Raw genomic sequence first — 25,390 nt, forward strand, 5'->3', positions numbered from 1 at the left:
CAGGTGGATATTGCTGATGCTATACAGGGTGTGTCCCAGGCACAGGTGGATATTGCTGATGCTATACAGGGCGTGTCCCAGGCACAGGTGGATATTGCTGATGCTATACAGGGCGTGTCCCAGGGGGCAGGTGGATATTGCTGATGCTATACAGGGCGTGTCCCAGGGGGCAGGTGGATATTGCTGATGCTATACAGGGTGTGTCCCAGGGAGCAGGTGGATATTGCTGATGCTATACAGGGTGTGTCCCAGGGAGCAGGTGGATATTGCTGATGCTATACAGGGTGTGTCCCAGGGGGTAGGTGGATATTGCTGATGCTATACAGAGTGTGTCCCAGGGAGCAGGTGGATATTGCTGATGCTATACAGGGTGTGTCCCAGGCACAGTGGATATTGCTGATGCTATACAGGGCGTGTCCCAGGGGGCAGGTGGATATTGCTGATGCTATACAGGGCGTGTCCCAGGGGGCAGGTGGATATTGCTGATGATATACAGGGCGTGTCCCAGGGGGTAGGTGGATATTGCTGATGCTATACAGGGCGTGCCCCAGGGAGCAGGTGGATATTGCTGATGCTATACAGGGCGTGTCCCAGGGGGCAGGTGGATATTGCTGATGCTATACAGGGTGTGTCCCAAGGAGCAGGTGGATATTGCTGATGCTATACAGGGCGTGTCCCAGGGAGCAGGTGGATATTGCTGATGCTATACAGGGTGCGTCCCAGGGAGCAGGTGGATATTGCTGATGCTATACAGGGTGTGTCCCAGGGAGCAGGTGGATATTGCTGATGCTATACAGGGTGTGTCCCAGGCACAGTGGATATTGCTGATGCTATACAGGGCGTGTCCCAGTGAGCAGGTGGATATTGCTGATGCTATACAGGGCGTGTCCCGGGGAGCAGGTGGATATTGCTGATGCTATACAGGGTGTGTCCCAGGGGGTAGGTGGATATTGCTGATGCTATACAGGGCGTGTCCCAGGGAGCAGGTGGATATTGCTGATGCTATACAGGCCGTGTCCCAGGGAGCAGGTGGATATTGCTGATGCTATACAGGGTGTGTCCCAGGGAGCAGGTGGATATTGCTGATGCTATACAGGGCGTGTCCTGGGGGTAGGTGGATATTGCTGATGCTAAACAGGGCGTGTCCCAGGGAGCAGGTGGATATTGCTGATGCTATACAGGGCGTGTCCCAGGGGGCAGGTGGATATTGCTGATGCTATACAGGGCGTGTCCCAGGGAGCAGGTGGATATTGCTGATGCTATACAGGGTGTGTCCCATGGGGTAGGTGGATATTGCTGATGCTATACAGGCCGTGTCCCAGGGAGCAGGTGGATATTGCTGATGCTAAACAGGGTGTGTCCCAGGGGGCAGGTGGATATTGCTGATGCTATACAGGCCGTGTCCCAGGGAGCAGGTGGATATTGCTGATGCTATACAGGGTGTGTCCCAGGGGGCAGGTGGATATTGCTGATGCTATACAGGCCGTGTCCCAGGGAGCAGGTGGATATTGCTGATGCTATACAGGGTGTGTCCCAGGGAGCAGGTGGATATTGCTGATGCTATACAGGGTGTGTCCCAGGGAGCAGGTGGATATTGCTGATGCTATACAGGGCGTGTCCCAGGGAGCAGGTGGATATTGCTGATGCTATACAGGGCGTGTCCCAGGGAGCAGGTGGATATTGCTGATGCTACACAGGGCGTGTCCAGGGGGCAGGTGGATATTGCTGATGCTATACAGGGCGTGTCCCAGGGGCAGGTGGATATTGCTGATGCTATACAGGGCGTGTCCCAGGGGGCAGGTGGATATTGCTGATGCTATACAGGGCGTGTCCCAGGGGGCAGGTGGATATTGCTGATGCTATACAGGGTGTGTCCCAGGGAGCAGGTGGATATTGCTGATGCTATACAGGGCGTGTCCCAGGGAGCAGGTGGATATTGCTGATGCTATACAGGGCGTGTCCCAGGGAGCAGGTGGATATTGCTGATGCTATACAGGGCGTGTCCAGGGGGCAGGTGGATATTGCTGATGCTATACAGGGCGTGTCCCAGGGAGCAGGTGGATATTGCTGATGCTATACAGGGCGTGTCCCAGGGAGCAGGTGGATATTGCTGATGCTATACAGGGCGTGTCCCAGGGAGCAGGTGGATATTGCTGATGCTATACAGGGTGTGTCCCAGGCACAGGTGGATATTGCTGATGCTATACAGGGTGTGTCCCAGGGAGCAGGTGGATATTGCTGATGCTATACAGGGTGTGTCCCAGGCACAGTGGATATTGCTGATGCTATACAGGGCGTGTCCCAGGGGGCAGGTGGATATTGCTGATGCTATACAGGGCGTGTCCCAGGGAGCAGGTGGATATTGCTGATGCTATACAGGGCGTGTCCCAGGGGGTAGGTGGATATTGCTGATGCTATACAGGGCGTGCCCCAGGGAGCAGGTGGATATTGCTGATGCTATACAGGGCGTGTCCCAGGGGGCAGGTGGATATTGCTGATGCTATACAGGGTGTGTCCCAAGGAGCAGGTGGATATTGCTGATGCTATACAGGGTGTGTCCCAGGGAGCAGGTGGATATTGCTGATGCTATACAGGGTGTGTCCCAGGGAGCAGGTGGATATTGCTGATGCTATACAGGGCGTGTCCCAGGGGGTAGGTGGATATTGCTGATGCTATACAGGGCGTGCCCCAGGGAGCAGGTGGATATTGCTGATGCTATACAGGGCGTGTCCCAGGGGGCAGGTGGATATTGCTGATGCTATACAGTGTGTGTCCCAGGGAGCAGGTGGATATTGCTGATGCTATACAGGGTGTGTCCTGGGGGCAGGTGGATATTGCTGATGCTATACAGGGCGTGTCCCAGGGAGCAGGTGGATATTGCTGATGCTATACAGGGCGTGTCCCAGGGAGCAGGTGGATATTGCTGATGCTATACAGGGCGTGTCCAGGGGGCAGGTGGATATTGCTGATGCTATACAGGGCGTGTCCCAGGGGGCAGGTGGATATTGCTGATGCTATACAGGGCGTGTCCCAGGGAGCAGGTGGATATTGCTGATTCTATACAGGGCGTGTCCCAGGGAGCAGGTGGATATTGCTGATGCTATACAGGGCGTGTCCCAGGGGGCAGGTGGATATTGCTGATGCTATACAGGGCGTGTCCAGGGAGCAGGTGGATATTGCTGATGCTATACAGGGCGTGTCCCAGGGAGCAGGTGGATATTGCTGATGCTATACAGGGTGTGTCCCAGGGAGCAGGTGGATATTGCTGATGCTATACAGGCCGTGTCCCAGGGAGCAGGTGGATATTGCTGATGCTATACAGGGTGTGTCCCAGGGGGCAGGTGGATATTGCTGATGCTATACAGGGCGTGTCCCAGGGAGCAGGTGGATATTGCTGATGCTATACAGGCCGTGTCCCAGGGAGCAGGTGGATATTGCTGATGCTATACAGGCCGTGTCCCGGGGGGCAGGTGGATATTGCTGATGCTATACAGGGTGTGTCCCAGGGAGCAGGTGGATATTGCTGATGCTATACAGGGCGTGTCCCAGGGAGCAGGTGGATATTGCTGATGCTATACAGGGCGTGTCCCAGGGGGCAGGTGGATATTGCTGATGCTATACAGGGCGTGTCCCAGGGGGGTGGATATTGCTGATGCTATACAGGGTGTGTCCCAGGGAGCAGGTGGATATTGCTGATGCTATACAGGGCGTGTCCCAGGGGGCAGGTGGATATTGCTGATGCTATACAGGGCGTGTCCCAGGGAGCAGGTGGATATTGCTGATGCTATACAGGGTGTGTCCCAGGGAGCAGGTGGATATTGCTGATGCTATACAGGGCGTGTCCCAGGGGGCAGGTGGATATTGCTGATGCTATACAGGGCGTGTCCCAGGGAGCAGGTGGATATTGCTGATGCTATACAGGGCGTGTCCCAGGGAGCAGGTGGATATTGCTGATGCTATACAGGGCGTGTCCCAGGGGGCAGGTGGATATTGCTGATGCTCTACAGGGCGTGTCCCAGGGGGCAGGTGGATATTGCTGATGCTATACAGGCCGTGTCCCAGGGAGCAGGTGGATATTGCTGATGCTATACAGGGTGTGTCCCAGGGAGCAGGTGGATATTGCTGATGCTCTACAGGGCGTGTCCCAGGGGGCAGGTGGATATTGCTGATGCTATACAGGCCGTGTCCCAGGGAGCAGGTGGATATTGCTGATGCTATACAGGGCGTGTCCCAGGGGGCAGGTGGATATTGCTGATGCTATACAGGGTGTGTCCCAGGGAGCAGGTGGATGTTGCTGATGCTATACAGGGTGTGTCCCAGGGAGCAGGTGGATATTGCTGATGCTATACAGGGCGTGTCCAGGGGGCAGGTGGATATTGCTGATGCTATACAGGCCGTGTCCCAGGGAGCAGGTGGATATTGCTGATGCTGTACAGGGTGTGTCCCAGGGGGTAGGTGGATATTGCTGATGCTATACAGGGTGTGTCCCAGGGAGCATGTGGATATTGCTGATGCTATACAGAGCGTGTCCCAGGAAGCAGGTGGATATTGCTGATGCTATACAGGGTGTGTCCCAGGGGGAAGGTGGATATTGCTGATGCTATACAGGGCGTGTCCCAGGGAGAAGGTGGGTATTGCTGATGCTATACAGGGCGTGTCCCAGGGAGCAGGTGGATATTGCTGATGCTATACAGGGCGTGTCCCAGGGGGCAGGTGGATATTGCTGATGCTATACAGGGTGTGTCCCAGGGAGCAGGTGGATATTGCTGATGCTATACAGGGTGTGTCCCAGGGAGCAGGTGGATATTGCTGATGCTATACAGGGCGTGTCCCGGGGAGCAGGTGGATATTGCTGATGCTATACAGGGTGTATCCCAGGGAGCAGGTGGATATTGCTGATGCTATACAGAGCGTGTCCCAGGGGGCAGGTGGATATTGCTGATGCTATACAGGGCGTGTCCCAGGGGGCAGGTGGATATTGCTGATGCTATACAGGGTGTGTCCCAGGGAGCAGGTGGATATTGCTGATGCTATACAGGGCGTGTCCCGGGGAGCAGGTGGATATTGCTGATGCTATACAGGGTGTATCCCAGGGAGCAGGTGGATATTGCTGATGCTATACAGAGCGTGTCCCAGGGGGCAGGTGGATATTGCTGATGCTATACAGGGCGTGTCCCAGGGGGCAGGTGGATATTGCTGATGCTATACAGGGCGTGTCCCAGGGGGCAGGTGGATATTGCTGATGCTATACAGGGTGTGTCCCAGGGAGCAGGTGGATATTGCTGATGCTATACAGGGCGTGTCCCAGGGAGCAGGTGGATATTGCTGATGCTATACAGGGCGTGTCCCAGGGGGCAGGTGGATATTGCTGATGCTATACAGGGCGTGTCCAGATGCAGGTGGATATTGCTGATGCTATACAGGGTGTGTCCCAGGGGGCAGGTGGATATTGCTGATGTTATACAGGGCGTGTCCAGGGAGCAGGTGGACATTGCTGATGCTATACAGGGCGTGTCCCAGGGAGCAGGTGGATATTGCTGATGCTATACAGGGCGTGTCCCAGGCACAGGTGGATATTGCTGATGCTATACAGGGTGTGTCCCAGGGGGTAGGTGGATATTGCTGATGCTATACAGGGCATGTCCCAGGGAGCAGGTGGATATTGCTGATGCTATACAGGGCGTGTCCCAGGCACAGGTGGATATTGCTGATGCTATACAGGGCGTGTCCCAGGGGGCAGGTGGATATTGCTGATGCTATACAGGGTGTGTCCCATGGAGCAGGTGGATATTGCTGATGCTGTACAGGGTGTGTCCCAGGGGGTAGGTGGATATTGCTGATGCTATACAGGGTGTGTCCCAGGGAGCAGGTGGATATTGCTGATGCTATACAGAGCGTGTCCCAGGGGGCAGGTGGATATTGCTGATGCTATACAGGGTGTGTCCCAGGGAGCAGGTGGATATTGCTGATGCTATACAGGGCGTGTCCCAGGGGGCAGGTGGATATTGCTGATGCTATACAGGGTGTGTCCCAGGGAGCAGGTGGATATTGCTGATGCTATACAGGGTGTGTCCCAGGGAGCAGGTGGATATTGCTGATGCTATACAGGGTGTGTCCCAGGGAGCAGGTGGATATTGCTGATGCTATACAGGGCGTGTCCCAGTGGGCAGGTGGATATTGCTGATGCTATACAGGGTGTGTCCCAGGGAGCAGGTGGATATTGCTGATGCTATACAGGGTGTGTCCCAGGGAGCAGGTGGATATTGCTGATGCTATACAGGGTGTGTCCCATGGGGTAGGTGGATATTGCTGATGCTATACAGGGTGTGTCCCAGGGAGCAGGTGGATATTGCTGATGCTATACAGGGTGTGTCCCAGGGAGTAGGTGGATATTGCTGATGCTATACAGGGTGTGTCCCAGGGAGCAGGTGGATATTGCTGATGCTATACAGGGTGTGTCCCAGGGAGCAGGTGGATATTGCTGATGCTATACAGGGTGTGTCCCATGGGGTAGGTGGATATTGCTGATGCTATACAGGGCGTGTCCCAGGCACAGTGGATATTGCTGATGCTGTACAGGGTGTGTCCCAGGGAGCAGGTGGATATTGCTGATGCTGTACAGGGCGTGTCCCAGGGAGCAGGTGGATATTGCTGATGCTATACAGGGTGTGTCCTGGGGGCAGGTGGATATTGCTGATGCTATACAGGGCGTGTCCCAGGGGGTAGGTGGATATTGCTGATGCTATACAGGGCGTGTCCCAGGGAGCAGGTGGATATTGCTGATGCTATACAGGGCGTGTCCCATGGGGCAGGTGGACATTATTGAGACATTGCAGAGCTTGACCCAGTCGCTGAGGGGCATCACTGAGGGCGTCAGCACCATGGTGCAGGCAATAGGGTGGGGGTAGGGGGTGGAGGGGTGCTATGGCTGCCGGGCAGATAACACAGAGACCTCGGGAGCTCACTCCAGGTGCCCTTCCATCCCGTGGATACCCCCAGCACCCCAAAGGCATCATCTGGGAGTCCTGGAGACCAACCTGCTGTCTCCCATTAGGGAGGGGACGGCAGTCTCCACTGCACCCGAAACCCCCCTCTCCTCCCCTCCCAACCAAGGGGAATCTCAATGTCAATGGGCAGCACAGGGGGCACGATCATGCCAGTGAGGCTACCAGACCCCTCCAGCTCCAGGCCCTCCAGAGGACGTCTGCCAAAGCATGAATGGCCACTGGGAGGTTGGGGCGAGAGGGGAGGAGATGATAGACAAAGGCTGGCCCTGTGAGAAGCGTGCAAGGAAGAGGGTCTCCCCAGGCCCTCTGGGCATGCCAGACCCTGGCCGCTGCCTGCCCTCCATCCTCCGACTGCTCCCCCGAAGCAGCACCTCCTGGTCTGGCCCCTCCTCATACGCCCCCCCCCAGACAAGGCTGCATCTTCCTCCTCCTCCTCCTGCAGCACATCGCCCTGCTGCTGGGCCAGGCAGATCACCACAAAGCAGGGTACCCTCTGGGGAAAGGGTGGGGGGGGGGGGGGGGAGGGGTGTGGTGCTTCACTACCCCAACAGAGCAGCCCGGGCATCGGAACGGCATGTTTAGTAGTCCAATGTGAAACCCAATGAGAGCACAGGTGGCAACATGTGCCTCGTTTTATTGGGTCCAACCCATCATCCTGGGGAGGTCATCGAGGAAGTCAGGGATCTCCAAGTATCCCAGTATATATCTGTCGTGCACGCTCCCTGGGAAGCTTGCACAGATGTGCGGGATCCGGAGGTGGTGGTCGGACACAAGTTGACCATTCAGGGAGTACAACCACTTCCTCCACAGTCCCTGATGCCCCAGTCTTTATACGGCGACAAGCATGTCATCTATTGCCTCCTGGACCTGGATCATGCCAGCGATGCCTGAGCATCCTGCTGCCCGGGCATCTGGGTGGGCTTGGTCCAGCTCGAAGTTTATGTAGTCTGATACCCGGATGCACTATGGGCTGTCGCTTTGCAACTGTCCTGTCCTGTGATCCCTTTAATGCCAGTCCTGCTACATTCTTCGGGGTTAGCTGCTAGATAGATCCTGCAACCTTTGGGATTTCTGTTTAAATTGTAGTCTTTGGACACTGAGACAAACTCCCTTCCAAATGGACTGGCCCAAAACATTCCCTTTAGGTTTTGTGGCAGAATCTGTGATGGTGTTTGATGGACTTGGCAAACAGCCAATCAGTGCATATGGAATTTTCAATGGCCTCCTATCGGAGCCGGTGGTTGGTGAAGCCAATCAGTAACTCTCTGGGAGAGCGCCATCTTTTGTTCAGTTCTGTTATGCAGCCAGCAAAGTATAATAATAACTTATAATAATATTTATTGTCACAAGTAGGCTTACATTAACATTGCAATGAAGTTACTGTGAAAAGCCTCTAGCGGTTCGGGTACACTGAGGGCGAATTCAGAATGTCCAAATCACTTGTGGGAGGAAACCAGAGCACCCGTGTCGTAATATCCACTCATGTATATAATGGGATGCAGACAGGCAGTGATTGACACACAGGATGACCAATGAACACACAACACAGGACAACCAATCACCAGACAGGAAACCATCACTATAAAGCCCACAGGGCATTAAGATTCCCGCTCTTTTCGGGACCCAGGTACTGAGACAGTCAGAGTGCACAAGTTAGTGGGCATTACTGCCATGTGGTAGCTAGTACTCTGGTCGAGCCAGTAAGAGGTCGTCAGTAGGATTAGTAGAGTGTCAACCCACAGCTGAACATGTACAGCAGTTCATAGTTAAATAAAACAGTGTTGAATCATCTCCGGTGTCAGACGTTTGTTTCTAGCTTCCCTGCATCCAGTTGCAGTCGATGTCGAACCATCCTGCCGAACACATCATGGTACCAGAGTGCTATTAATCCTGCAGAACCTACTTCGAGTGAATCTGCAACAACCAGCAAGCGGACATCCAGCGAAATGGAAAACATCCAGCCTCCTCCACAGCTCTGCATCTCCGGCAACCTCGGCGCTAATTGGAAGATCTTCAAGCAAAAGTTCCTCTTATACATCGAGGCCTCCGACCTCGAGGCAGCATCGGATGCAAGGAAGATCCCGCTATTTCTCTCGACCGCGGGGGATCAGGCCATCCATATCTACAACTCGCTTACATTTGCCGATAGCGAAGACAAGACGAAGTTCAAAACAGTTCTGCTAAAATTCGACAGCCACTGCGACATTGAGGTGAATGAGAGCTTTGAAAGGTACATCTTCCAGCAGACGCTTCAGGGTAAGGATGAACCTTTTCAGTCCTTCCTGAACCAGCTCCGCATCCTGGCACAGTCATGTAATTATGGCTCGACGGCTGATTCCATGATTTGGGATCAGATCGTTTTCGGGGTCCAGTCCAATTCCCTGCGGGAGCAGCTCCTCAAAATCAAATAGCTGACCCTCTCCGCCGCTATCGAGATATGCGTAGTCCATGATCATGCCAAGAATCGTTACTCGCACATCAGGGCGGCAGAAACTGCAAAACTGGCTTCCCACGAGGCAGAACGGGTGCAAGGCCTGAGCATCGAGGAGAGTGGCCGTTTCGGGCGCTTTTCCCGGGTCCCGACGCATGCGTGCCACAGCCGGGTGGATGATGAGGCCGACAACCCTTATGCGCAGGTGCGTATGTTGGCCGACCACACTCCGACCGCACGGAACACGCTGACGTCAGCGTTATGACGTGTCTGAATTGTGGCTCCGCCCATTTAAAGCGGCAATGTCCAGCCAAAGGACGGCGATGTCTACAGTGTGGGAAGCCTGGCCATTACGCGGCCTTATGCAGGTCCGCTCCACCAATTATCAGCCAGCTATCCCAGATACGGCGCAGAAATGTCCACTCGGTACAACAACACATGCAGGATGCTGATCCCGACAGCCCAACGGACCCCGATGCTGACTGCCTCGAGTCTCCATATCGGGTGGGCATCATAACCCCACGCGAGCTGGTCCCCACCATGCCTGCAAACCGCCTTTCGATCCTCAGTGTGGATCCCGACTATGAGTGGTGTGCTATCCTCACAGTCAACCAGGCTCGCATCCAATTTAAACTGGACACCGGCGCGTCTGCAAACCTAATATCGCAGTCAGATCTCGACAGCATCCGTGACCAACTGAGCATTATTCCACCAGCCTGCCAACTCCTTGACTACAGTGGCAATGCCATAGCTGCTAGTGGATCGTGTCAGCTAGGTGTATCTCACAAGGCAATCAAGGCAACTTTACGATTCGAGATCGTCAGGCCTGACAAGGCATCCCTGCCCGGTGCTCACGCCTGCAAACTCCTGAATCTGGTCCAGCGCGTCCATGCCATGTCCTCAACACCGGCGACTACCTCGCCCGATGTGAATCTCCAGGCCGAGATAGACGACATCCTCACACAATACCACAACGTGTTTGAAGGAACTGGCAAGCTCCCATATCGCTACAAAATTTTGCTCAAGCCGAACGCCACCCCAGTGATCCATCCACCACACTGGGTGCCGGCTCCTCTCAAGGATCATCTGAAAACGCAGCTACGAGAGCTCCAAGACCAGGGTATCATCTCAAAGGTCACGGAACCAACAGACTGGGTCAGCTTCATGGTCTGAGTAAAAAAACCTTCTGCAGCGCGTGATGAAGCACCTCGCCCATGGCTGGCAAAGGGGGCAGTGCGCCCAGTTCTTTAATGTTAAGGACAAGTTAACGGTCATTGAGGGAATCCTTAAACTGGATAGGATCGTCATTCCTCAAAGCATGCAAGCTATGGTGCTCGGGCAGATCCATGAGGGGCACCTTGGGGTCGAGAAATGTCGACCCAGAGCTCGGGAGGCGGTTTATTGGCCGGGCATCAACCAGGACATTGCCGCAGGGTCCTCAACTGCCCAACCTGCCAGAAGTTTCAACCGGCTGAGCCCAAAGAAACACTGCAGCAGCACGAGGTTGTGACCTCTCTGTGGTATAAAGTGGGGGTAGACCTCTTTCACGCCAAAGGGCGGGATTACGTGCTCTTGGTCGACTACTTCTCCATTTACCCGGAAGTGGTGTAATTGTCGGACCTCATGTCCAAGTCCGTCATCAAAGCCGCAAAGAGACGTTTGCCAGGCACGGGATACCACTCACAGTAATGATGGACAACGTTCCATGTTTCTACAGCCAGGAGTGGTCTGATTTTGCACGATCCTACCACTTCCGACACATCACCTCCAGTCCCCATTACCCGCAATCAAACGGGAAGGCCGAGCAATGGGTCCATATTGTCAAGCGGTTGCTGTGCAAGGCTGCAGACTCAGCCTCCGATTTCAGCTTGGCGCTGCTGGCCTACAGGGCAGCCCCTCTGTCGACGGGTTTGTCTCCGGCGCAGCTGCTCATGAACCGCAACCTGTGGACGACTGTTCCAGCCATCCATGTTCCAGACCTTGACCACCTCACGGTGCTGCAGAAGGTGCAGCAATCCAGGGACCAGCAGAAGATCAGGTATGATGCTCATGCCACGAATCTGCCTGCGCTGGCTCCAGACGATGTTGATCGCATCCAGTTGCCTGAGGGAGTTTGGTCAGCCCCAGCTGTTGTTGTCAGGAAGGCCGTCCCGAGGTCTTTCATTGTTCAAATGGCTGACAGCTCCATTGTCCGGCGCAACAGGAGGGCGCTGCGGAGAGTTCCCCGCCCACTACCTATCCGAATTGCTCCGCCGGTTATCATGCCTCCTCCGGAAGTCTCCTGCCACGAGGCCACCGATCTGCCAGCGATCCCGCCTGTCCACGATCCCGCCGCAATGCCAGCGATCCCGCCTGTCCATGACACCACCGCAATGCCAGCGATCCCGCCTGTCCACGATCCCGCCGCAATGCCAGCGATCCCGCCTGTCCATGACACCACCGCAATGCCAGCGATCCCGCCTGTCCACGATCCCGCCGCAATGCCAGCGATCCCGCCTGTCCACGACCCCGCCGCAATGCCAGCGATCCCGCCTGTCCACGATCCCGCCGCAATGCCAGCGATCCCGCCTGTCCATGACCCCGCCGCAATGCCAGCGATCCCGCCTGTCCATGACCCCGCCGCAATGCCAGCGATCCCGCCTGTCCACGACACCGCCGATCTGCCAGCGATCCCGCCGCAATGCCAGCGATCCCGCCTGTCCATGACCCCGCCGCAATGCCAGCGATCCCGCCTGTCCATGACACCGCCACAGTGCCAGCGATCCCGCCTGTCCATGACCCCGCCGCAATGCCAGCGATCCCGCCTGTCCACGACACCGCCGATCTGCCAGCGATCCCGCCGCAATGCCACCGATCCCGCCTGTCCATGACCCCGCCGCAATGCCAGCGATCCCGCCTGTCCACGACACCGCCGATCTGCCAGCGATCCCGCCGCAATGCCACCGATCCCGCCTGTCCATGACACCGCCGCAATGCCAGCGATCCCGCCGCAATGCCAGCGATCCCGCCGCAATGCCAGCGATCCCGCCTGTCCATGACACCGCCGCAATGCCAGCAATCCCGCCGCAATGCCAGCGATCCCGCCGCAATGCCAGCGATCCCGCCGCAATGCCAGCGATCCCGCCTGTCCATGATCCCGCCGCAATGCCAGCGATCCCGCCTGTCCATGATCCCGCCGCAATGCCAGCGATCCCGCCTGTCCATGATCCCGCCGCAATGCCAGCGATCCCGCCTGTCCATGATCCCGCCGCAATGCCAGCGATCCCGCCTGTCCATGATCCCGCCGCAATGCCAGCGATCCCGCCTGTCCATGATCCCGCCGCAATGCCAGCGATCCCGCCTGTCCACGACACCGCCGATCTGCCAGCGATCTCGCCGCAATGCCAGCGATCCCGCCGCAATGCCAGCAATCCCGCCGCAATGCCAGCGATCCCGCCTGTCCATGACCCCGCCGATCTGCCAGCGATCCCGCCTGTCCACGACACCGCCGCAATGCCAGCGATCCCGCCGCAATGCCAGCGATCCCGCCGCAATGCCAGCGATCCCGCCGCAATGCCAGCGATCCCGCCTGTCCATGACCCCCGCCGATCTGCCAGCGATCCCGCCTGTCCATGACCCCGCCGATCTGCCAGCGATCCCGCCTGTCCACGACACCGCCGCAGTGCCAGCGATCCCGCCGCAGTGCCAGCGATCCCGCCGCAATGCCAGCGATCCCGCCGCAGTGCCAGCGATCCCGCCTGTCCATGACCCCGCCGATCTGCCAGCGATCCCGCCTGTCCACGACACCGCCGCAATGCCAGCGATCCCGCCGCAATGCCAGCGATCCCGCCGCAATGCCAGCGATCCCGCCTGTCCATGACCCCGCCGATCTGCCAGCGATCCCGCCTGTCCATGACCCCGCCGATTTGCCATCAATCCCGCCGCAATGCCAGCGATCCCGTCTGTCCACGACACCGCCGATCTGCCAGCGATCCCGCCTGTCCATGACCCCGCCGATTTGCCATCAATCCCGCCGCAATGCCAGCGATCCCGCCTGTCCACGCCACCGCCGATTTGCCAGCGATCCCGTCTGTCCACGACACCGCCGATTTGCCAGCAATCCCGCCTGTCCAAGTGCCGGCGTCTCCTCCTCCACCTCTGCGGCGATCGACCAGAATTTGTCGCCCGCCTCAAAGACTGAATCTTTAGACTTTACTTTTATAAATTTTGTTCAGCTTGCTCTGTAGCTGCACGATAGACACCTTCCCATGTACATCTGTTCATTAACTCACCACTATACCTTCACGTTCCAAAACTTATTTTTAAAAAAAGGGAGATGTCATAATATCCACTCATGTATATAATGGGATGCAGACAGGCAGTGATTGACACACAGGATGACCAATGAACACATAACACAGAACAACCAATCACCAGACAGGACACCACCACTATAAAGCCCACAGGGCATTAAGACTCCGGCTCTTTTCGGGACCCAGGTACTGAGACAGTCAGAGTGCACAAGTTAGTGGGCACTCTTGCCATGTGACTCTGGTCAAGCCAGTAAGAGGTCATCAGTAGGATTAGTAGAGTGTCAACCCACAGCTGAACATGTACAGCAGTTCATAGTTAAATAAAACAGTGTTGGATCATCTCCGGTGTCAGACGTTTGTTTCTATCTTCCCTGCATCCGGGGGGGGGGGGGGGGGGGGGGGGAGCCGTGTCGCCGGCAGGGGGATCAGAGAGGGCTGGGGGGATTGATGGGGGGTGTCGAGGGGAGGGCGAGGGGGTGAGTGGGGGGTGTCGAGGGGAGGGCGAGGGGGTGAGTGGGGGGTGTCGAGGGGAGGGCGAGGGGGGGGGTTTAGGGGGACACTATTTGGCTGGCCAGGGTCCGCACACGGCTGGCGCTATGTTTTATGCTGCAGGCCATCGCTGTGTGCATGCGCAGCCACGGACCCTGCAATTCTCCGGCCGTTATTTTGGGAACGTCGGGGGTTTTATGGGGCGCAGTTGCTGCCCCCCCCCACCGGGCGGGCGTCGGTGCGGAGACGCCGCTGACATTTTCACCGTAAAACTAGACACACATTCCGGACAAAGCCTCAAAATCAGAGAATCCAGCCCCTTGAATGTGAAAATACAAAGGTCAGTAACCTTCGAACTGTGTGTGTCAGGGGCTGGGAAGAGCTGAAAAGCTTAAAGTGGGAGCATTTGCGATAAAACTGCCAGTGTTGTCTGGGAATCAGGCCAGGAAAACAGCTAAATTCCACAGAGAGGGGAAACCTCCATCTGGTGGTAGAAAGGCGGAAGTGCACCGACCTGAGCAGCCTGTGTACAGCACCATCTGGTGGCCAGCCACAAGAACTGCATCGATCTGAACTCTTCGGACTTAGCTCCATCTGGTGGCTAAAGAGCAGAATCGCACCACGTGGAGGTCGAAGGAATTGCACCAACCTGCACTTTTCGAGTAAACCTATTTCCCAGAGTTTGCAATCACTGTAGTGAAGACTCATCTCAGACCAACCCCTTTAATCCCTATTGTATTTTATTCCCAGTAAGAAGTATTACAACATCAGGTTTATGTCCAACAGGCCAGTAGCACGGTTCGATTCGCCTCCCCGGACAGGCGCTGAAATGTGGCGACTAGAGGCTTTTCACAGTAACTTCATTGAAGCCTACTCGTGACAATAAAGCGATTTTCATTTCATTTTCATATTTTCTCACTTTTATTCATAAATACTTTGTTGATATTTTACTTGTAAATTTGGTGTCTGCAAATCTTTGGAGCAGTCAAGGTTAAAGGTCTCCGGAAAACGCAAATTATTGGTTAATTCACTTCCGTTGGGACTCCGGGATCTGTGGGGCTGGAATTGACCGCGCCGTTGTCCAGGGTGTCGTGACCAATGGACCCATAGCATTAAAGTTCGGGGCTGTGGTGACCTTGATGGTCACCAGGAGCGGGTATCCTCCTCCTCCATGAGGTAACAAGTCTGCAAGTACATGTCAAAGTGCCACACTGTCTCCATGCTGAGGCAAAGTCTCCTGTGGCACGGGCTGTTGTGGGGGTCAGTGTAATGAGGGTGTGTGTGGGAGTCAGTGTAATGAGGGTGTGTGTGGGAGTCAGTGTAATGGGGGGGGTGTGTGGGAGTCAGTGTTAAGAGGGTGTGTGTGGGAGTCTATATAATAATAATAGTCGCTTATTATCACAATTACGCATCAATGAAGTTACTGTGAAAAGCCCATAGTCGCCACATTCCGGTGCCCGTTCAGGGAGCTCGGTGCCGGAGCGATTCACCTGAGGAAGGAGCTGCGCTCCGAAAGCTAATGATTTGAAACAAACCTGTTGGACTTAAACCTGGTGTTGTAAGACTTCTTACTGTGCTCACCCCTGTCCAACGCCGGCACGGTAGCCTTGTGGATAGCACAATTGCTTCACAGCTCCAGGGTCCCAGGTTCGATTCGGGCTTGGGCCAGTGTCTGTGCGGAGTCTGCACGTTCTCCCCGTGTCTGCGTGGGTTTCCTCCGGGTGCTCCGGTTTCTCCCACAGTCCAAAGATGTGCAGGTTAGGTGGATTGGCCATGATAAATTGCCCTTAGTGTCCAAAATTGCCCTTTGTGTTGGGTGGGGTTACTGGGTTATGGGGATAGGGTGGCGGTGTTGACCTTGGGTAGGGTGCTCTTTCCAAGAGCCGGTGCAGACTCGATGGGCTGAATGGCCTCCTTCTGCACTGTAAATTCTATGATAATCTCCACATCATAATTAAAATTACAAACCTGTGACGGTTAAGTGGCTCAAACAAGGAGCTTTGGTATTTTAAGTAAAATGCAGTCTGAGCTGTGTGTGACTCTGGGTCAAGCGGGGCTGGAATTGACCACGCACTGGGCCAGGATTGACGTGACACCGACTCTCGTGAAACTTTGTGCCAGAATCACCATTCTCGCTGACCGTGATCGTTGCCGCAAAATGGGCCCTTCAGTCTGTTGAGTAGAGGGTTAATGCAGTAAGGTGAAATGTCCCACTCACTAGGCGCGTCTCATTTACCATGTACTGGTCAATCTCTAGCTCCATAAGTGATAAATGAACTGAGAATGTTGTGCTTATTACTGCTTGTTTTAATCTGCAGCTAACCTGCTTATTAAAAGCGATGTGGAGAAATGGACATTTAATCAGCATGATACTGATGAATTGGAAAAACAATTGTGTCCGAATGGCCTGGTTTCTTTTGGCCATTGCTTCCTATTCGTCGCTGTGAAAATGAATTGGATCAATGCTGAGGTAATCTTCATAATTTATTCAAGTACATGTTCCTCGATGTTTCTAAACTTGACTAAATGCAGAAAGAACAATCTTCTTGTTTTTACCTGAACAGTTTTGATTCACTCAGTGTCACCCAGGTAATATGATCCACACTGTCTTAGACTCAAAGATTCCCGACAGTGCAGAAGGAGTCCATTCGGCCTATCGAGTCTACGCCGACCCTCCAAAAGACCACTCTAACTGGGTCCAGTTTCCCGTCCAGACTGCCTTATCCCTGTAACCCCACCTGAACTGAACATCCCCAGACACTAACTGAACACGGCCAAGCCACCTAAACTGCACATCTTTGGAGTGTGGGAGGAAACTGGAGCACCCGGAGGAAACCCACGCAAACATGCGGAGAAGGTGCACACTCCATACACGCAAGTACCCTAAGCCGGAATCAAACACGGCAGCAGCGTTAATGATTGAAGTTAATTATAACCCTCAGCCCTCTTGGGGTTATCCTGGATCAGGAACCCTCCTTCAATAATCACCCACACTTGAGTTCAACGTAACCACATCGCACAGACACTTACTTTTTGAGTCTGAGTTAGACCACTATCCTGTGATATTGCATTCTTCCAGACAGTCTTTCAAATAATTCTCAGCTCGGTTACAGCAATTATTAGTTTCTGGTTATTTATTCATGGGATGTGAATGTCACTGGCTAGGCCAGCCTTTATTGATCACTCTCTGATTGCCTCTGAGGAGGTAGAGGTGAGCTGCCGTCTTTAACTGCGGCTGCCCATTTGGTATAGATCCACCCACAGTGAAGGTAGGGAGAGGGATCCAGGATATTGGCTCAGCACCAGTGAAGCAATGGGAACAGATTCCCACATCAGGATGGAGGGAACTGCCAGGGGGTGATGTTTCCATGTGTCTGCTGCCCTTGTCTTTTTGAATGGCAGTGATCATGGGTTTGGTTGATGCTGTTCAAGGAGTCTTGGTGAGTTCTTGCATTGCATCTTGTAGTTAGCACACACTGCTTAGTGTACGGCGGTGGTGGAGGGGGTGAATGTTTTCATGGATGGGATGCCAGTCAAACTGGCTACTTTGTCCTGAATTGTGGCAATCTGTGAAGATTCTTCAGTTTTGTTGGAACTGCACTCATTTTTTAAAAAATTTAGAGTACCCAATTATTTTTTCCAATTAAGGGGCAATTTAACGTGGCCAATCCACCTAACCTGCACATCTTTGGGTTGTGGTGAATATAATATGATAATTCACACTATGTCTTTGTAAGCGCAGTAGCATTATCCGACCACTAGGGGGAGTAGCTCTGGGAATGCTCAGGAGCTTGTACAGAGCTCCACCCTTGGCTCCGCCCATGACACCTCCCCCTAGTGCTGCTGTATAAACACCCTTGTCCAGAGTCAGCCTGCAGCTCACTGAGAGTTCATCAACGGGTAACAGGCTGGCTCTGTAGTAAGTCAATTAAAGCCTATATTCATATCGGAAAGATGTGTTTGGTGAATTGATGGTTCCATCAGGAGTGAAACCCACGCAGACACGGGGAGAATGTGCAAACTCCTCACAGACAGTGACCCAGGGCCGGGATTCGAACCCAGGTCATCAGCGCCGTATGCAGCAATGCTAACCACTGTGCCACCGTGCTGCCCTGGAACTGCATTCATCGAGGCAACAGGAGGGTACTCCATCACAATTCTGACTGGTGCCTGGTACATAGTTGACAGGCTTTGGAGAGTCAGGAGGTGAGTTATTCAACACAGGATTCCCAGTTACCGACCTGCTCTCGTAGCCACAGTATTTACGTGGCTAGTTCACTTCAGTTTTGGGTCAATGGTAAGTCCAGTATGTTGAAAGTGAGGAATTCAGTGATGGTCAAGGAGATAAGATTAGATTCTTGCTTCTTGGAGATGGTCAATGCCTGGCATTTGTGTGGCATGAAAGCTACTTGGCAGAAGCACTAGAAGATCCTTAGATACCAGCAACATGGGGTAACATTGTCGGTCTTTCAATTAAGAGCTTTTCAAAATTAATTTCAGGTGCTGTCCATGTATGTGTGAAAAAGCTTTTGGGTAAAATAATTAGTGAGTGACTGAAGGACAGAAGCAGCACAGGTCAAAATGTGTGCAGCACAGGAATTTGGCAAATTTAAAAGGTATATATGTAAATCAGGAACATAGCAAATAAAGCCAGTGAGCTAAGGGAACAGACAATGGCAGCATGATATCATCGCTGTCAAAGAAACCTGGCTTAAGGAGGGACAAAAACGGCAGCAAACATCCCAGGATATCGGGCAGAACTTTCCAATTTTTTGGCAGAGTGGTGTGACGAGCGGGAAAAACAACGGAAGCCACGGCTCCAAGGACAGCTTCCTCCACTGTATTGTTCGGCACTTTTACTTCATGAGCACTTATGTTAGCTTTCAAGCATCTATATCAAATATGGTATTAAATATCACGTTGCAGCCTCTTTGTGCCTCCCCGCTCTCATTTGATTGCTGCATAACCTGCCATCTGCCATGTAAAAGGCTGGATGGTCATGAATGCATAATGGCGCTGCTGCGTGACCCCCACGCCCTGGGACCAAGGCCACCAGACAGCCCATTCATTTGGGAACGTCTGATGTGTGGCTTCATGGAGGCAGGAGCAGATCCCGGAGAAGGAAGGGATGGCTGGGTCTGCTCAATGGCTGGAGGCTGGTCGCTTGGAGGTGACGTCATCAGGCCAGAGTTTACAGACTGTCTGATATTCTTGGAGATGAGGGAGAACCAATGTAGGTTCGAATGTGATGACTCCGAATGTCCAGGTACACGGTCACTCCCTTTGCCACGTTTCCTAGGAGTTGGAGCCACATGGACTCAGACCCCAGCTACTGCCGGTTGTCCCGAAGGTCACAACCGCCCTAAATTTCTACGCCAGTGGCTCCTTTCAGGCCTCTGCACATAAATGTATCAGAGAGGTCACGGATGCCACCCTTCCTGAGGGAGCATCGTTACACAGACCTTGACTTGGCCAGGCTAGCCAGGACACCAGAGCCATGGGGTTTGCCCTGATGATTGCCTTCCCATAAAAACTGAACGCACATGGCTTTCCGTTCCCCATGGTGCCAAGGTGTTCCATTCATAAACCACAAGGATCTCCTCTCCCTGAATGTCCAGATTGTCTGCGACCATTTCAAGCTTATCCTGCAGGTGTGTGCCAGGTTCCCAGGGAGTGTCCATGCCAGCTATACCCTTGGCCACTCTCAGATGCCACTTTCAGGGAGATCATTGGCTACAGGGTTGGCTTTATGTGAGTCTTCCTTCTATCTGGCGTTTTTACCAAATAATTCACCTCACTTAATTTCCTTTCAATCTGATAAGGTCCACTGAACCTTGCTTTCAAAGGTTTGTCTACCGCTGGTAACAAGACTAAAACTTTATCTCCACTGGCAAAACTACAAACCTCCTTGTCCACTTCCTGTTTATCATATGCTGTGCAACTTTTAAATGTTGTCCAATTCACTTGCTCTATTTAACTGTTCCCTAAAATTTGACACGTAATCCAATAATGTACTTTCAGAATGCTCACTCACCAATTTCTCCTTTATCAATTTAAGTTGTCATCTGACCTCATGACCTCAAAAGAACTGAATTTGGTGCATCGCTAATTGCAAACAGAACAAATGGAATTCCTTTATCCCAATTCTCTGGGCAGCATGGCACAATTGCTTCATATCTCCAGGGTCCCAGGTTTGATTTCCGCTTGGGTCACTGTGCGGAGTTTCACGTTCTCCCCGTGTGTGCGTGGGTTTCCTCCGGGTGCTCTGGTTTCCTCCCACAGTCCAAAGATATGCGGGTTAGATGGATTGGCCACTCTAAAATTGCCCTTTGTGCCCAAAATTGCCCTTCGTGTTGGCTGAGGTTACTGGGTTATGGGGATAGGGTGGAGGTGTTGACCTTGGGTAGAGTGTTCTTTCCAAGAGCCGGTGCAGACTCAATGGGCCGAATGGCCTCCTTCTGCACTGTAAATTCTATGATTCTCTGGATAATCTTGACAATAAGCCCTCCACATTGTCTTTAATGTCTGATGTCACCTTTCTAACGCTCCCTGCGATTCTGGATAGTACGCAGTTGATTTAAATTGTTTTGTTCCTAAGCTATCCATAAATTCTTTGAATAACCTTGAGGTAAAATTTGATCCTTGATCTGATTGTATTTCTATGGATAGTCCATATCTAGTAAACAATTTAAGTAATTCCTCCACAATCTTTTTAGCTGTATTATTACATACTGGTATGGCCTCTGGAAACCTCGTAGACACATCCATTATAGTCAAAAGATATTGATTCCCAATTTTTTATTTTGGAAGCGGTCTTATGCAATCAATTAAGACGCTTGTAAAACGTTCCTCAAATACTGTAATATGGGCAGCACGGTGGCCTAGTGGTTAGCACAACCGCCTCACGGCGCTGAGGTCCCAGGTTCGATCCCGGCTCTGGGTCACTGTCCGTGTGGAGTTTGCACATTCTCCCCGTGTCTGCGTGGGTTTCGCCCCCACAACCCAAAAATGTGCAGAGTAGGTGGATTGGCCACGCTAAATTGCCCCTTAATTGGAAAAATAATTGGGTAATCTAAATTTATTTTAAAAAATACTGTAATATGTATTAAAGGTGCTGGTTTTATCACTGCTTGAGGTTCCCCTATCACTTGACATGTGTGACATGATTGACAAAATTTACTACATCTTTATGTAGTCCAGGCCAATAAAAATGTTTTTGGATTTTAACTTGAGTTTTCCTTATTCCCAAATGACCTCCCACTGGTATCTGATGTGCAACTCGCAACACCTCCTTTCTATATCCTACCGGCAATACTACTTGATGAGCTTCTGCCCACTTTTAATCCGCCTGCATATGTACAGGTCTCCATTTTTGCATTAAGACATAATTTTTAAGGTAATAACACTCTGGTATACACTCAGATTCCTCTTCCATATATGCTTTCTGATACGTCCGTTTTATTTATATATCTTCCTGTTGTAACTGCCAATTTTCCTGAACCAAAAATATCTGCCTCATCCTCCACCATTTCTTGTTCTTTTCCAACCATCTGATCAAAAATCATTTCTGATAATTGAACTTCAACTTCATCTTCACTCTTTGATTTCTCCTCTTGTCTTAACCTGTGACTTTGTTACTACACAATCCGGAAACATCCCAGGATATTCGTCCTTCAACAACTCAGTTGTTTAATTTTCCACTGCTTTCAACCACAGTAGGCATCACTCCCACCTGCGATCCAGCGATGTCATTACCCAAAGTAAACTGTATTCCTGGACAAGATAGTTTCTCTATTACTCCTACTACCACTTCACCACTCTTCACTAGACTCTCCAACCTCACCTTATATAACGGAACACTACTCTTCTCACTCTAAATTCCACTTTATGCCACCTTTTCTGGCAATATTCCTCCCAAACTGCATAACTCCTCAGCTCTTACCATCAAAGATTGACCAGCTCCCATATCTTTTAAAATTCTGACTTCTTTACTTACTCCTCCTGGTACACATGAGTAAACTTTACCCACACAAGTAAAGTATTTAAAGAGATCTGGCACCTTCTTATCAATCACCACTAGATCAGGCTGTACATTCTTTTGCACCTCCTTTGCTTCCCTTGGGCTTTCCTTTACCACTTTAACAAACCCCACTGGCTTATCCTGTTTTATCACATCAGCCTTCCCAGTGCTTTTGTTAAACCTCCAACACTGTGACTTTACATGGCCTCGTTTATTACAGTGAAAACATTTGAAACTTTTAATTTCCCTTCCACCCTCCTGGATTTCTTTTTTAATCTGAGGTACGCAATCCTTATTATCTCCCTTCAGGCCTCTGTTACCTTTACCACTTGAGTATCTCTCATATCTCTAGTTTCTGTCCCTCATAGGCTGAAACTGGTATTGGAAATCAAACTTTGATTTATGAACTAATTCATAATCATCTGCCATTTCTGCTGCTAATCTTGCAGTTTTAACCATCTGCGCTTCCACATGAGTTCACATTACATCAGGAATTGAATTTTTAAACTCTTCCAAAATTATCATTTTTCTAAGTGATTCATACGTTTGGTCTATTTTCAAAGCCCTTATCCACCTCTCTTTCTCCTTCTGCAGTCCAAAGCAGTCAGACTGAAATGGAAACTTAAAACAAAAACCCTCTCACCTGATAGCCACATCCCAATGTGCTGCAAGTCACATGATGAGACACTCACATGACACTTCTCAAGCCTCAGCTCAACCTCGGACCCACACACAACCCACCACCGGACCCATGAGCAACAACCCACCCCCCAACCTGTTAGTGAGTAATCCCCCTGAACCCACAAGAAACGCCCCTTTCCCGAGACGGTGGGCAACCCCCCCACAGACCCACAAACCATCCCTCTCCCCCCCCCCAGTCCCGCACTCAACCCTGCCAGAACTCACGGGGGCCTCACGGTAGCATGGTGGTTAGCATCAATGCTTCACAGCTCCAGGGTCCCAGGTTCGATTCCCGGCTGGGTCACTGTCTGTGTGGAGTCTGCACGTCCTCCCCCTCTGTGCGTGGGTTTCCTCCGGGTGCTCCGGTTTCCTCCCACAGTCCAAAGATGTGCGGGTTAGGTGGATTGGCCATGATAAATTGCCCGTAGTGTAAGGTTAATGGGGGGATTGTTGGGTTACGGGTATACGGGTTACGTGGGTTTAAGTAGGGTGATCATTGCTCGGCACAACATCGAGGGCCGAAGGGCCTGTTCTGTGCTGTACTGTTCTATGTTCTATGATCTAACTACACTCATTGCCCTGCCCGGACTCACAAGCAAGCCTCCTGAACTCGCAATTCTATATGGGTGTCATCCCCCCCCACCCCAACCCCTACACTCCCACCCCCACCCGCCTGTACCCTGCCACCACCCCCCCCCACCCCCCATCCCTCCCACCCCAACCCCCTACAATGGGAGGAGGTGGTGATAATGGGACTGCCTTCTAATCAGACGTTACTGTATTGAAATGAGGTTCCCAACCCTCCTGAGCAGGAACCTCATTACATCATTGGAGCAGGTCGGGGAAATTAAGAAATCATAACCTTGACGGCGAGAATCTCCTTTTTTTCAGTCTCGGGATACTTTCCACCCACATCGTTGTTTGCGCTCGTGGTGAACGCTGATGCAAACTCGCGACCAGAGCGTTTGAGCTCAAACCCAGCCCAATTTCAGCTGATACAAAAAACCTACTGGAATTTCAATCTAATTGTTTGAAACTACAATTTTTTTTTTGGTTCCAAGGAATCGGTGTGAGTGTGTCCCCATTCACTGACGTTCGGAATCAGTCCCCATCAGGAGATCATGGGACATATAGCAAGAGGTTGTAGTTTTATTGTTCACATTCTGCAAAAGGACAAAGTATCAGCTTTAAACATATGGGAGTAAAATAATTGTATATGTTCATTGTAAAAAGCAATTAAATTATCTTTTTTTTAAAGCGGTATTGCCAAGACCTGGTCCCACCCAGCCATCTTGTCTCCATACACTCCGTGAGGCAGAGTTACGTCATTCACAGAATCCCGCCTGAATTGAACGGAAGTCATGCCCATTTTTGGATTGGTTTGAATGACATTAAGAAGGTAAGATTTCTTGAATTGTTGTGTCACATTGTTTAGGGTGACCAAGTTGTACATTTTTAAAATATGTGATTTTCTATTTCCACAGGAGGGGGTTTTCGAATGGACTGATGGATCTCCACTACAGTTTACAAAATGGCATGATTATGAACCCAGTAACAATGAAAATGAGCATTGTGTGGAGGTTGTGCACTGTAAGTTGCTGTTGTGTGATATTTGGTGCTATCTAACAGAAACGTTTCTCAGTGTGGTAGTGAGCGGGAATTACCCGGTGCTTCCCGATTGCTGAACGGGCGAGACCCCAACCGGTATCGAACGTCAATTAGGGGGGGTAATGATGCCCCATGGGCCTCACACCGGAACTGACTGCCCCACCAGCTGATTCACCTAACCCAGCTGCTCGAGGCGGGACATCCTGTTCCCTCAAGTGGGCTGGAGGGTCAGCCGGTGCTGCCCGGGAGACAGTTTCAGCTGCCGCCAGCTCAGTGAGAGGATCCTGGAGCACACACATCCAGTGTAGAAGGAAGCTCAATGACCTGCAGTGGGCCACACAGGTGAGTTGGCATCGGCCCCCTGGCACCGATCACACCGCCCCCCGCCCCGACCCCCCCCACCCTGCCACTCCCAACCTCGCACCCACTACTCCCAGTCCTCCCAGCCGCAGCGCCACCCGTCCAGAACCCACCACCGCCAAGCCCCCTGTACATCACTGCGCCTGTGCCCCAACACACCATGGCATCCACTAGCATAATGCACCCATGCCCAGCAGCCATGCCCATGTCTGTCACCCGCCATTGGCTCCCCACCACAATGCATCAAGCATGCGACTCACAGTGCCCTCTCCCTAATCCCCACAGGAGAGGTTGGCACACAATCAGCAGGAAAGGGCCCAGATGGACAGCAGGTTGCTGGACATCAGAGTCCTTACCCCTTACCAGAAACGGGTCGTGGGGGTGACGAGGAAAGAGCAGTCACTGACGTTGAAGTTGGCCTGCACCTCATAGATGAGGGTCAACTGCCCCTCTCCCCGCCCCACCTGTCTCACCTGAGTTGTGCATGCCAGACAACATTTTC

At 52.5% G+C, this 25,390-nt stretch overlaps 1 protein-coding gene across 1 annotated transcript in view; it reads left to right on the top strand.

The window, feature by feature from the left end:
* LOC119973799 (CD209 antigen-like) overlaps nucleotides 1–25,390 on the top strand; it is a 53,625-nt gene that overhangs the window by 14,947 nt on the left and 13,288 nt on the right. Inside the window, exons 6-8 of the mRNA XM_038812224.1 lie at nucleotides 16,538–16,689; nucleotides 24,179–24,319; nucleotides 24,405–24,510. Coding sequence (XP_038668152.1) covers nucleotides 16,538–16,689; nucleotides 24,179–24,319; nucleotides 24,405–24,510 — 399 coding nt within the window. The remainder of the gene's footprint in view (nucleotides 1–16,537; nucleotides 16,690–24,178; nucleotides 24,320–24,404; nucleotides 24,511–25,390) is intronic.

This window comes from Scyliorhinus canicula, chromosome 11 (assembly GCF_902713615.1).
Source record: "Scyliorhinus canicula chromosome 11, sScyCan1.1, whole genome shotgun sequence".
Classification (NCBI taxonomy): domain Eukaryota; kingdom Metazoa; phylum Chordata; class Chondrichthyes; order Carcharhiniformes; family Scyliorhinidae; genus Scyliorhinus; species Scyliorhinus canicula.